Below are 12,084 nucleotides of genomic sequence, written 5' to 3' on the forward strand. Positions count from 1 at the left end.
GTGGAAAAACAGATCAAACCTTACCAAGCTTCAGACTTGACTTTACAATGTATATGTTATTAGCAGTCCTCAACCATTTTGACACCAGGGACTGGTTTCGCGGAAGACAATTTTTCCACGGACTGGGGGGTGGGGTGGGGGAGGATGGTTTTGGGTTGATTCAAGCACATTACATTTACCGTGCACTTTATTTCTATTATTATTACATTATAATATATAATGAGATAATTATACAACTCACCATAATGCAGAATCAGTGGGAGCTCCGAGCTTGTTTTCAGTTGCCACTCACTGATAGGGTTTTTTTTTTTTTTTTTGCGGTACGCAGGCCTCTCACTGTTCTGGCGTCTCCCTTTGCGCAGCACAGGCTCCGGACACGCAGGCCCAGCGGCCATGGCTCACGGGCCCAGCCGCTCCGCGGCATGTGAGATCTTCCCGGACCGGGGCACGAACCCGTGTCCCCTGCATCGGCAGGCGGACTCTCAACCACTGCGCCACCAGGGAAGCCCAGGCAGGCGGATTCTTAACCACTGTGCCACCAGGGAAGCCCCCATTGACTACTTTTATATTAAAAACCCTGAACCACACATATATACACATATATATTAAACACAGAGACATAAATACATATTCAATATTTTTACAGCATTGGTGTTATAGGTAAACATGTGTTACGTGCTACTCTTTCTATGTTCTGTTACAGGTTCTTTGTACTACTGTTTAACATACCATATTTTAAGCATTTCCTGTGTCATACAATGAGCTTTAAAGCATCACATACATAATGGAACATAGTAATATGTTTATGTGCCATAATGTACATATAAGCATATCACTGGGAACTTAATTGTTTCCAGTTAATTGATATACATCTTTTAAAAATAAATACCATATACACTAAGTCACTTACTGCACCTCTGATTAATTTTTTTGATTGATTCTAATGGTAGAATTATTTCCTCAGGTAATGGTCATTTTTAGAGCTTATAAATATTGCAAATTGCTTTCTTTTATCAATTTTACATTCTCCCAAGCAATACATATTTCCCTTTTGATTTATCCACATAGAGTAAATTTTTTTGCCATGAAAATTGGATTCATATGAATATTTTCCAACTTGCCTTTTGTTTCTTTAATTTAATTTTTATTTTATATTAGACTATACTTGGTATACAATGTGGTGTTAGTTTCAGGTATACAGCAAAGTGATTCAGTTATACATATACATATATCCATTCTTTCTCAGATTCTTTTCCCATATAGATTATTACAGAATATTGAGCAGTGTTCCCTGGGCTATACAGTAGATCCTTGCTGTTTATCTATTTTATACACAGTAGTTGTGTATATGTTAATCCCAAATGCCTAATTTATCCCTCCCTGCCATATTTCTCCTTTGGTCACCATAAGTTTGTAAAAGCCCAATTTGTACGCCGGCCTCTCTGTTGTGGCCTCTCCCGTTGCAGAGCACAGGCTCCGGACGCGCGGGCTCAGCGGCCATGGCTCAAGGGCCCAGCCGCTCCGCGGCATGTGGGATCTTCCCGGACCGGGGCACGAACCCGTGTCTCCTGCATCGGCAGGCGGACTCTCAACCACTGTGCCACCAGGGAAGCCCAAAGCCCTATTTTTAAAAAGCTGCTGGACGTCATTCCAACTGTAGAACAAGAGCATCATTTATGCTATTGCTTTGCTTACTGTAATAATTTTCAATATTGAACAATTCTGCCGTTTACAGGTACTATTTGTTTTTGTATTTCCCCACCTCTAAGTTCATGATTCCACCCTAATGCTAGCTAGCCATTTCTGATGCGGCATTATAAAAATTACTCGAATTAAACTGTATTCTCTCTATTTTTTAATCTGAGAATTTCTCAGTGCATCTCAAGGTAACGAGAATTATATGTCATAGTTCTGATGGAGTTTTGGGCAAGGTTTAATGATAAATTCGGTTAATGATGTTAATTGGGCAGAGAGATGTCTGAGCCTCGCTCCTCACGGATCTCTGGAAATTGGCACCAACTGTAAATGGGAGGAGAAATAAAGTCATAAAGCCTCAAATCAGGGCCCCAGACACCGTCCTTGCCTCTGGTCCCATATCCATCCCTTGGGTGGAAGAATTCAACAAACAAGGCAGGGATGAAAAGGCATTGAGTGAGGGCTCAACTTAGGTCTTAAGGGTGGACTTTACCTTCAGGGGAGATTTAGGAATATTAGATATAAATGACGACAAGATGTTTGTGTAGAACAAGAATCTTGTAATATTTTTAAAGGGTGGACATTGAAATCTCAAATGTACCATAGAGCAGATAAGAGGGAATATTTACAGAGTAACCAAGTGGCAAATTTTTACTAGTGAATAATGAACTTTGCTGATATCAGGTTATGTGGTTGGGTCTCAATCCCGATAAAGGAGTTTGCTGGGGTGTGTTAATGATGTGGACATGGCTTTTTCCAAAGTGATCATTCTGGAAAGAGATTTCCACACCTGAAAGCCAATATAAAGGGTAGAAGTTGCATGGGCAGCCTCACTTGCTCCAGCAGCTTCTGCCTTTCAGGCAAAATGAAAATCCTTGTGAGTATTTGTTTACGTTTCTTTATACCCTTATGGTGGCTGCTTGCAGAGAATGCTCATATCTAATATGCCTTGGCTTCCAGGGGTCTCAGACAAACACTGCATGCTTCTAAACTTCTGTGATTGAATTAATGCTGTCTTTGGCAGGAATAATGTTGAATATTAATTTGTCCATATTTATTTGTCCATTGTCTGTTTCTTGAGATGTTTACTAAAAAATTACAAAGAAAAAAATTGGAAATATCTAGGGAACTTTAATTTGTAATATTTTGGTAATAATTCCTTATTATGAACTTTGGAGGGAGTGTAGGCATTTTAGGACAACTGTATTTACTATCTAAAGGAGAAGTAGTGGGCTTCGCTGGTGGCGCAGTGGTTGAGAGTCCGCCTGCCGATGCAGGGGACACGGGTTCGTGCCCCGGTCTGGGAAGATCCCACATGCCGTGGAGCGGCTAGGCCCGTGAGCCATGGCCGCTGAGCCTGCGCGTCCGGAGCCTATGCTCCGCAACGGGAGAGGCCACAACAGTGAGAGGCCCGCGTACCACACACACACACTCACACACACACACACACACACACACACACAAAAGAAGTGGTGATTTTAAAATAATAATATCCATAATAATAATAATAATGACAGCCGTCATTTCCCAAGTGTGTACTAGGCCCTATGCTAAACATTTGCATGAATCATTTCATCCATTCACTTAAACAATTCTATGAGCTGTGTAGTATTGCCCCATTCTATAGGTGAGGAGACGGAGGCACAGAGGAATGTGATTTCCCCAGGCCAGTAAATGTGGGATTTAGTCTTGAAATTTCCCCATCTTAGGCTCCACTTACCAAGCAATCATGGCAAAGTAATCCTGCCATGACCACTCCAGCTGATCCCAGCTCTGATCCCATTCTCCCATAGCTCCACATTGCGGTACTCCATGGATGGTTAGTTGACTATGTTCTGATCCAGAATGGAACCCCTTCCCCCAGTCTCTATCCCTTATTCTCACTGAGCTATTGAAGGAGAAAGCAAAATAATACCCCCATAAGGTGTTAAAGACTGTCAGCTTAAAGAGTCGCCTCTCCCAAGGTATCTTGATTTTTTTAGAGGATACCTAACCCTAAAACACAAACCTGGAACAGTGGTATATTAATCATGGTGTTGGGTGAGGGGTTACTTGGGGGCAGGGGACACTTCCTGAGCTCTCTCTAATCATACCACTAAGGTGGCTAGCCCTTCACCCACCTATTCAGACCTCTGTATTAGATCAATTAAACAGAATACATAGGAGTTTCAGAGGTTGTCCAGGAGTCCAGGTTGTCCCTATGCAAGTAGGCAGGTTGGACAGCTGCATATAGGTCCATGTTAGACATTCTACCCACAGTCACCAGCAGAAAAACGTTATTGGTGAGATGCAAAAGGAAGGAGGAAAATCCCACTGGCAGGTCCTAAAAATATCTGCCTTCTCCTTCATCAGCAATTTCGATGACCGTGCAGTACACTTTGATGTTCAGAAGAGAGAACACAAAACCGGGATCAGCATGTTGGATGAGTCTCTCATATAACTGCAGCAAAATGTCAGCAGCGCCTCCATGTCAGCCTCACGGCCTGCTGGCCTGACACTTGTCTGATGGTATCACTAAGGAGAATGCGGAGGTTTTCCTTGATGTCAGCCTCAAAAGTTAATCATGCCCCCAAGCATCGGATTTTCATAGTTTGCCTTTAGGAATCTATTGTATCTCTATCACCCATGAATCCACTTAAATCTGTCTTACTCTCTCAATCTCAAGGAACTAAGTAATTTTTTTAACCAAAAGAACAAAACTTGACTCCTGTATACTAAAGCCAGTGTGAATACCACTAGGGTCGTCCCCTTAGTAAAATGAGTCCTTCCTCACTGCTCACCTCCCCCAAGTTTTTTTTTTTTTCTGGCATAAGAACTATGATTTCTAGAAGGTTGTGTTGTTAGGAAGGGTTGGGAATTTGGTAACAGTAGAACCTGTGTCTGAAAAATAGCGTGAACCCAACAAATGCCTGTCAAATGAATGAATGTGTGTTTCACATTTTGGAAGTGGACTGTTGACTATCCATGACCTCCCACCAGTGTCTTAAGCATATGTTTTCTGTGATATTCGTGCTTGTCTTGTCCAATGTCACCTCATGTTCCCACCCGAAGTGGCAGCCCTATTGTGAATAGATGTGACTGGTCGGTTTTTCAGGTGCTATTTCTGGTGGCACTGGCCATCTTTGGGACACAATCTCATGGATATGAGGTGAGTTGGTTCACTATAGACTTTATATCTTAGAGGTGTTGGGAGAGGAAAAAGAAGATATGAGATAATATGAAGGACAGTAGAGAGTCCACATGTCCTATGTGGGATGAAATTCCAGAAATACCCAATAACAGAAACAATGAGGTTGATTATTTCTTTCCAATCACAATACCTTAAAAAACATACCCCATTGCTTTAAAATGTGGTTAATTTCATTTCTCATGTAATGCCATTGCTTTGCCCATATATAATGCAGTGAACTATGAGGAAGACCTTTGCATTCTAATTTTAGCATGGGCTTTTGGTCTGGGATGCCAGTGGAGATATTTCAAGGTTCAATCTCTTGTTTGAAGCAATAGAAGGCTTTACTTTGCAGGGAGCGTTGCCTTTCCAATGCACATAGTTTATGAAAAAACCATTATGTCTTTTGTCAATCTAGGTTTATAACATCATCAGCCCAACTGACGATGGTGGCCCTATTCAGGAGACAATGACAATTGACAATGAAAAAAATACCGCCGTGATTAACATCCATGCAGGATCGTGCTCCTCTACCACGATCTTTGACTATAAACATGTAAGCAGCAACATTTTATATTCTTCAAGAATGGACTTCTAGAGGGTGGAGGGGCAGTCATTTACCGTGCATTTGAATTCCAGGATGTATCCTTGCAATTCTTTCACAATATCCTTACTTCTGCTTTTCCCCTTAAATAATCAAGCAATTGATTAAAAACCAATCAAACAAACCCATTTCTAATTAAAAAATGTGATGAGACAGGAAACATACAAATTCGCTTGACCTTTTCAGGTGGAAAGCACAATCATATTGGCTAACTACAGGCTCAGAAAGTGCCTGGAAGAGTGACTAAAACCCAAGGCCAGGCATGGCACACAGGCTCTCAAAAATATTCGTCAAATGACTGAATGAATGAAGTAGGGCTTCTAATACAAAAAATTATACAGACAAAGAACAATAATGCAGCAAGCAGTCACAAAGTAGCAGACATCCAAAACAACTCTACACAGTTGACTATGTATATGCAGTAAATCATACCGCTTCTGGAAGAATGAAAATATCTAAACTAAAAACATTAAACTATTTCCAAGTTTCAGTTACTGGTATTAACAATAAATCTCAGGCAACTTATTCTGTCGTTGATTCATTTATTCATTTGTTTGTTTTCCATTTGTTCCACCTGGGTGATGAGCCTGCTTTCACCTATGGAGACAGCTATGCACTGTGGATATAAGTAGTCTGTAGTCCGTTGCACTGGACATTCGAACGTGACTTTCTTCTCCTTTTCTTATGGAAACCTCCTCACTCTCTCTGCCCCACTGGTAGTGGGAGTTCCACGACACATTTGAAAGCATAGAGTCTTTGAAAGATATGCTTTACAAGGAAGTTGTGCTGAAATTCTTTTTAAGCAGATGTCAGGGAAATCACAAAAGTATCTTTAAAAAAAATAGCATGAGGATAGGTGAGAATTTGGTTAAAACCTCTTCCACTCTCATCAGGTTCAGCCTCAGTCAATTTTTGGATTTTAAGGACTGGAAATTTGTGAGAACTGAAAAATAGGAACTAGAAAGATTTATAATATTTGCACTCTCATAGGCTGTATAATTATTTGGAACTATGTACAGAAAATTCCACTCTGTATGAAGATTCCGGAAGGTTCCTTTTGGCTCCAAGGACCTCACCCTCCATTGTTCTTCCAATCCCAACTTCCTCCAACCCATCCTAATCCAGTCTTAGGTGGAGAAAAGATAGAAGATGGTAAAGGAGGGGAGGGGAGAATCAATGAAAATATATGTGTGGTGGGTGTGCAGGGTGTGGGTATGTTGAGGAGAGCTTCTAAAGCGTCACTCTCCAGTAGAACTTTCTGCAATGGTAGAAATGCTCTATATCTGCATTTTCCAGTAGGGAAGCTACTAGCCACTTGTGGCTACTGAGCACTTGAAATGTGTGATGGAGGAAATACATTTTAGATTTTATTTAATTTGACTTTAAATTTATATGGCCACATGTGGCTGGTAGCTAACGTATTGGAAAGCACAGTTCTAAAGAATACCGTATTTACTCTAAATTGAGGAAAAGGCAGAACAAAATCAATAGAAAGAGACAGAGAGCGGCTTCTTCTCAAGCTTTCAAACCCCAAACTGTAGACCCAAAACGTGAAAAGCGGGGCACACATCGTGGGTTTACACAAATTCAGAGATAGAAATGACAAGTGAAAAAGTAAAACGACTATGTAAAAGAAGTCGAATGGATAGAACTGACTGCAGCTTGAAAATATCACTACGCATGCTCAAGGCTTTCCGCAAGGCCCATCCTCACCAAGCTCAGAACCCAGGGAACTGGGAGGGGCAGTAACTGTGCTCTTGCCGCTTCAGGGCTACATCGCCTCCAGGGTGCTCTCCCGAAGAGCCTGCTACATCTTGAAGATGAACCATAAGGCCATCCCTGCTCTGGACCAACTCCAACGGTACATCTTTGAGAGGCAGGTAAGTCTCTGGTAACCCTAAGTATTCCCTGTTCTTGAGCCAGGGAATACTGGTGCCCATAGAGAAATGAAGAGGGTAAGGGGAGAAGATCATAATATCATACCTTATTGTGGCTATGGTACCCTCCACTTTAAAGCATCTTCACATTTATTGATTTTAGAGCAGGAATAAATCTCTTAGCTTGAGCTCCACCCTACAGCCCCCAATACAAAAACTTTGTAGAAAGGACTAGACATTCTCTTCTCAGAGCAAGGCTTTAAGAAATAGTGATGGGCAGAAAAAACGAGTGATGATATCCAATGACACAATGGTGTAAAGAAATACAGCATAGTGAGAATAAACAAACACTGTGTGAGGCCAGGAATCTGCGGTTTATTTCTCCTTTTGTGTCTTTTCATTGGGCACAGGATTCACCCTCTCTGGGTTTCATTGTCACCAGCTGCAAAATAACATTGGTAATAATGAGGTCTCTCTACAGACCAAGTGGTCAAAAAGAGATGACATCTTGAGATTCCTGACCACCTCCTGTTTAATAATTCAAAAGAGGAAAAGTCACAATTTAGAATAAGTTACACCGGATTATGTCAATTTATTTCATCCTATTCCACTCCTACTGATCTAGGCTTTGAACAACATGTTCTCTGACAAATACATCTGGGTCAAGTATAACCCACTGCAGTCTCTGATCACAGAAGTGGATTGGTTCCTGTTTGGATCACACATCAGGCAGCTCTGCGAACATATCCCCTTGTACAAAGGGGAAGTGGCTGAAAAGACACGTGAGTACCAATAAATCATTCCTTCACCAGATATTTTCTGACAGCTCCAGTATGTCAGCCACTCTTCCAGGTGCTGTGTGAAATACACATAAACATGAAACATGACTCAGTTCGGTTTACTTTGGGAATTAAATATCTACCATGTGTGGAAATAGTGCTAAATGTTAGGGAGAGACAGAAATGAAACAACTCTGCCTCCAAGGAACACATAGTCTGATGGAGAAGTTAAGTGACTTAAGACAGAAGATGGAATAAAAAAGATTCATGAGGACAAATGAAAAACTATTGGATTCTCTAAAGTACAGCATGGTAACTCTAGCTAATAATATGATACTGCATACTTGAAAGTTGCTGAGAGTAAATATTGAGCATTCTTACCACACACACACACACACACACAAGTTACATATGTTAACTCCACAAGGTGATGGATGTGCTATCTTGAGCTTTTACAATGTATATGTATATCAGATTGTCATGTTGTACACTTTACAGATATACTTGTCAATTATTTCTCAAAAAAGTTTAAAAATAGTCTCAGGATCTAAGATAAAATTGGCCCAAGAAAGAGCAGGCAAAGTGGACTGACAGAGAATAAAAACTGATTCATGCAGGTAACATATGTCACCGCAGTCATTCCTGGTATTTTTACACAAAATTGCTAAGTATTGGCAGAGTGACAGAGTGAAAGAAAAGCTGGATCACAGATGACAAAGGTAACAAGAGAAATTCCCCAGAGTAGTGGAAGGTAAAGAAGAAAAGAATTAGCATTTATTACCTATCTATTGCCCAGAAAAAATTAAGATATTTTTACTTTTCATAAGGTCATTAGTACTTATAAGTAAAGGCATGCAGGCATGCCATTAATGCAGCATGTCATAGCATTAATCGAGTTGAGCCAGAGAGCACTTCTGGGAATTGTCAGTATATTTAAGCTAATATATTATTATTCTTTGCAATACAAGTATAGCTAAAATCTTGGGGAACGTGAAATTACATGTATACCCCCTAGTCAAGACATTTACAAAAGGGCATTGGTTTGCTGAATGCTAGTAATTTCTTAATTCTCTTTCTTTAAAATTTTCTCCCCTTTTCAGATGATACTGGTGCTGAAGGCTGCGCAAAGGCTGGGCTCCTGGGCATCTTGGGAATTTCCATCTGTGCAGACCTTCACATTTAAGGCATCAGCCCACTGGTTTCATCTTTTCAGAGAAATACACGTTTCCACTCAACGGCCACATTAAATTCTTTGTCAACGTCCCAACAAACTTTGAGATTCAGTAGTAAAACATAAGTACTATATTTATAGATATCTGGGTGTTTTCTTTTCTTGTAAGCAGCAAAGGGAAGCCAAATAATGTTTATGTCAATATATAGAAGGAAAGAAATTGCCAGGATTTCAAGTAAAGTACATAGTGTAAAAATTCCCAGGTAATATATGTGAGTCACATACAGGCTGGTCAGCTATGTACAAGTCTTCAGTCTTGCATTTGACACTTAGACCAGCTGCCCATCTGTCCAACCAACACACTGGGCAGCCTAGGTAGAGCAGGGGCTCAGGTGGCATTGACCTTCACCTAGTGAAGGGGATGGATTATTTGTACCCTTCTCAGACAACTTGACTGCTCAGGTGAAGAAAACTGTGCCCTCTGACAAAGCACCCAGCTTTGAGAGCCATTCACATACCTTTTAGCTCATCAAAGCAGTAGACTCAAACCTAATAAACACTATCATGATATATTTCATCCCAGAGTGAGGAAAGAGAGAGAGAGAGGAACACACATCACCCAGAGAAAGATGCACATTACTGAAAATCTTTACAGGAGTGAGGCCCTAACTGGGAATGTCAAGTCAATATATAGAAGGAAAACAATTTTTAATATTTCAAATAAACTGCATAATGTGGACAAATTCCCAGATCGTATGGTTGGTTATCATATGGAGTAGTCAGCGAGTGCAAGTTCAGAGCAAAGAGGGGCTACTTTAACGAGAATTTCTGTCTTCATCAACTGCTCCTATTCCTAACACTACATCTACTCCCTAATAACCATTAGTACTGGGCTAGGTATGCTGGTAAAACTACAACAGTAAAGAAAGTTAAAATAACTGAGCTAAATTCTGGCGGGGGTGGCTGCAATTTATTGTCTCATCTCACCATAGAAGGATAGGGATATTCTGGTCTTGGTTGGGTAGTTAGAACTAGATGCTTGAAGGTGGCCAGACTATCTTTTTCCACTCTAAACTCTCTTTCTCTCTACATGTCTGCCTCAGGATCTGACACTGGCTTTCTCCATGGTGGTAAAACCAACATCACTCTGAGCCCCAAGGTCCCCATCTTCCTTGTGTCATCATCAGAAAGGAAATGGACTCTTAGTTCTAATTTCAAATTAGCTTTAATTAAAAAATCTCTGGAAAGGAGCCTCACTGAATCATGTGGGTACACGTTCTTACTCCTCTGGCTGGGGCTGGTGGGAGTGGGGTAGGGGAAGGGTTGTGATTGGCAACTTCCTTTGGAATTTACCACTTAGAACTGTGTTACCCTTATTAGTTTTTATAATATTATTGCCATTTCAAAAGCAGAAAATTTCAAAAGCAGAACTCAAAACAGAACTTCAAGTTCTGCTTTTTCCTACCTCTGCTTTCCTTAAATCAGTTGACCCTGCTCAGTTCTGGTGTCATGCTGAATACCTATTACAAGAAGCAGGTCAATAGGCCAGGCACATGCCTAAGAGGAGTGAGTCCAAATGTAAGCTCAAAGGAAGCTGGGGCTCCATTAAACCTTCTCCAGAAAGGAGCCCTTTCTTAAGGGTTGGGGAGGGAAGATATTAATTCTGTTTTTGTTTTTGTTTGCCTCAAGGTATTTCTAGTTTCTCTTTTGGCTTCTCTTTGACCCAATGGTTAAGAGTGTGTGGCTTAATTTCCATGTACTTGTGAGTCTTTGTGTTTTCCTTTTGTTATTGCCTTCTAGTTTTATTGCACTGTGGTTGGAAAAGATTGGGAAAGATACCTGGAATGATTCCAATCTTCTTAAATTTGTTAAGGCTTGTTTTGTGGACTAACATATGATCTATCCTGGAGAATAGAATAGCATAGAATCCTGTTCCCTGTGCGCTTGAGGAGAATGTGTATTCTGCAGCTGGTGGATGGAATGTTCTGTATATGTCTGTTAGGTTCATTTGCTCTATAGTGTAGTTCAAGCCTGCTGTTTCCTTATTGATATTCTGTCTGAATGATCTGCCCATTATTAAAAGTGGGGTATTGCAGTCGCCTAGTATTATTATATTGCTGTCTACTTCTCCCTTTAGATCAATCCATATTTGCTTTTTATGTTTAGTGCGTTGAGTGCACCTATAATTGTTATATCTTCTTGGTAAATTGAGCTTTTTGTCATTATATCACAACCTTTTTTGTCTCTTGTGACAGTTTTTGACTTAAAGTCTATTTTGTCTGATATAAGTATAGCTACTCCTGCTCTCTTTTGGTTCTCATTTACATTGAATATCTTTTCCCATACCTTCACTTTCAGCCTATGTGTGTCCTTAAATCTAAAGTGAGTCTCTTTTAGACAGCGTAGTTGGATCTTGTTCTTTATTTATTTAACCACTCTATATTTTTTGATTTGGATATCAAATTTTCTAACCACAGCAAAGCATCAAGGATGCTAGAGGAGCTTATCTCTCTAATAAAGCTGGCCCAAGAGAGCAGGCATGATCCAGAATATGAGTGTGCCAAAGGTGTTTTTGCAGAAATCTTGGTGAGGCTTGTAGATGGGGTTCTTATTTCCTATGACATTTTGTTCCTCACAGTAAATGACACACAAATGGGATATTACTCAGCCCTAAAGAAACAATGAATCTTGCTATTTGCAACAACATGGATGGACCTAGAGAGTATTATCTTAAGTGAAATAGTTCATACAGAGAAAGGCAAATATATATAATTTCACTTATGTGCGGA

General features: G+C 40.4%; 1 protein-coding gene across 1 annotated transcript; it reads left to right on the plus strand.

The window, feature by feature from the left end:
* Positions 1-2,560: 2,560 nt before the first annotated feature.
* On the plus strand, positions 2,561-9,308 carry GKN2 (gastrokine 2). Its single transcript, XM_024738195.1, has 6 exons — positions 2,561-2,572; positions 4,790-4,843; positions 5,283-5,420; positions 7,238-7,348; positions 7,971-8,127; positions 9,225-9,308. Exons 1-6 carry the CDS (start codon positions 2,561-2,563, stop codon positions 9,305-9,307), a joined length of 555 nt encoding a protein of 184 aa, XP_024593963.1. The 3' UTR covers position 9,308.
* The last annotated feature ends 2,776 nt before the right edge of the window (positions 9,309-12,084 follow it).

This window comes from Neophocaena asiaeorientalis, unplaced genomic scaffold, assembly GCF_003031525.2.
Source record: "Neophocaena asiaeorientalis asiaeorientalis breed wild unplaced genomic scaffold, Neophocaena_asiaeorientalis_V1.1 scaffold756, whole genome shotgun sequence".
Classification (NCBI taxonomy): domain Eukaryota; kingdom Metazoa; phylum Chordata; class Mammalia; order Artiodactyla; family Phocoenidae; genus Neophocaena; species Neophocaena asiaeorientalis.

Excerpts from the sequence above, each read along its gene's own strand:
- GKN2 (XM_024738195.1), top strand. Across the intron at positions 4,844-5,282 it reads CACAATCTCATGGATATGAG|GTTTATAACATCATCAGCCC; the intron begins GTGAGTTGGTTC and ends TTGTCAATCTAG. Across the intron at positions 8,128-9,224 it reads GGAAGTGGCTGAAAAGACAC|ATGATACTGGTGCTGAAGGC; the intron begins GTGAGTACCAAT and ends TCCCCTTTTCAG.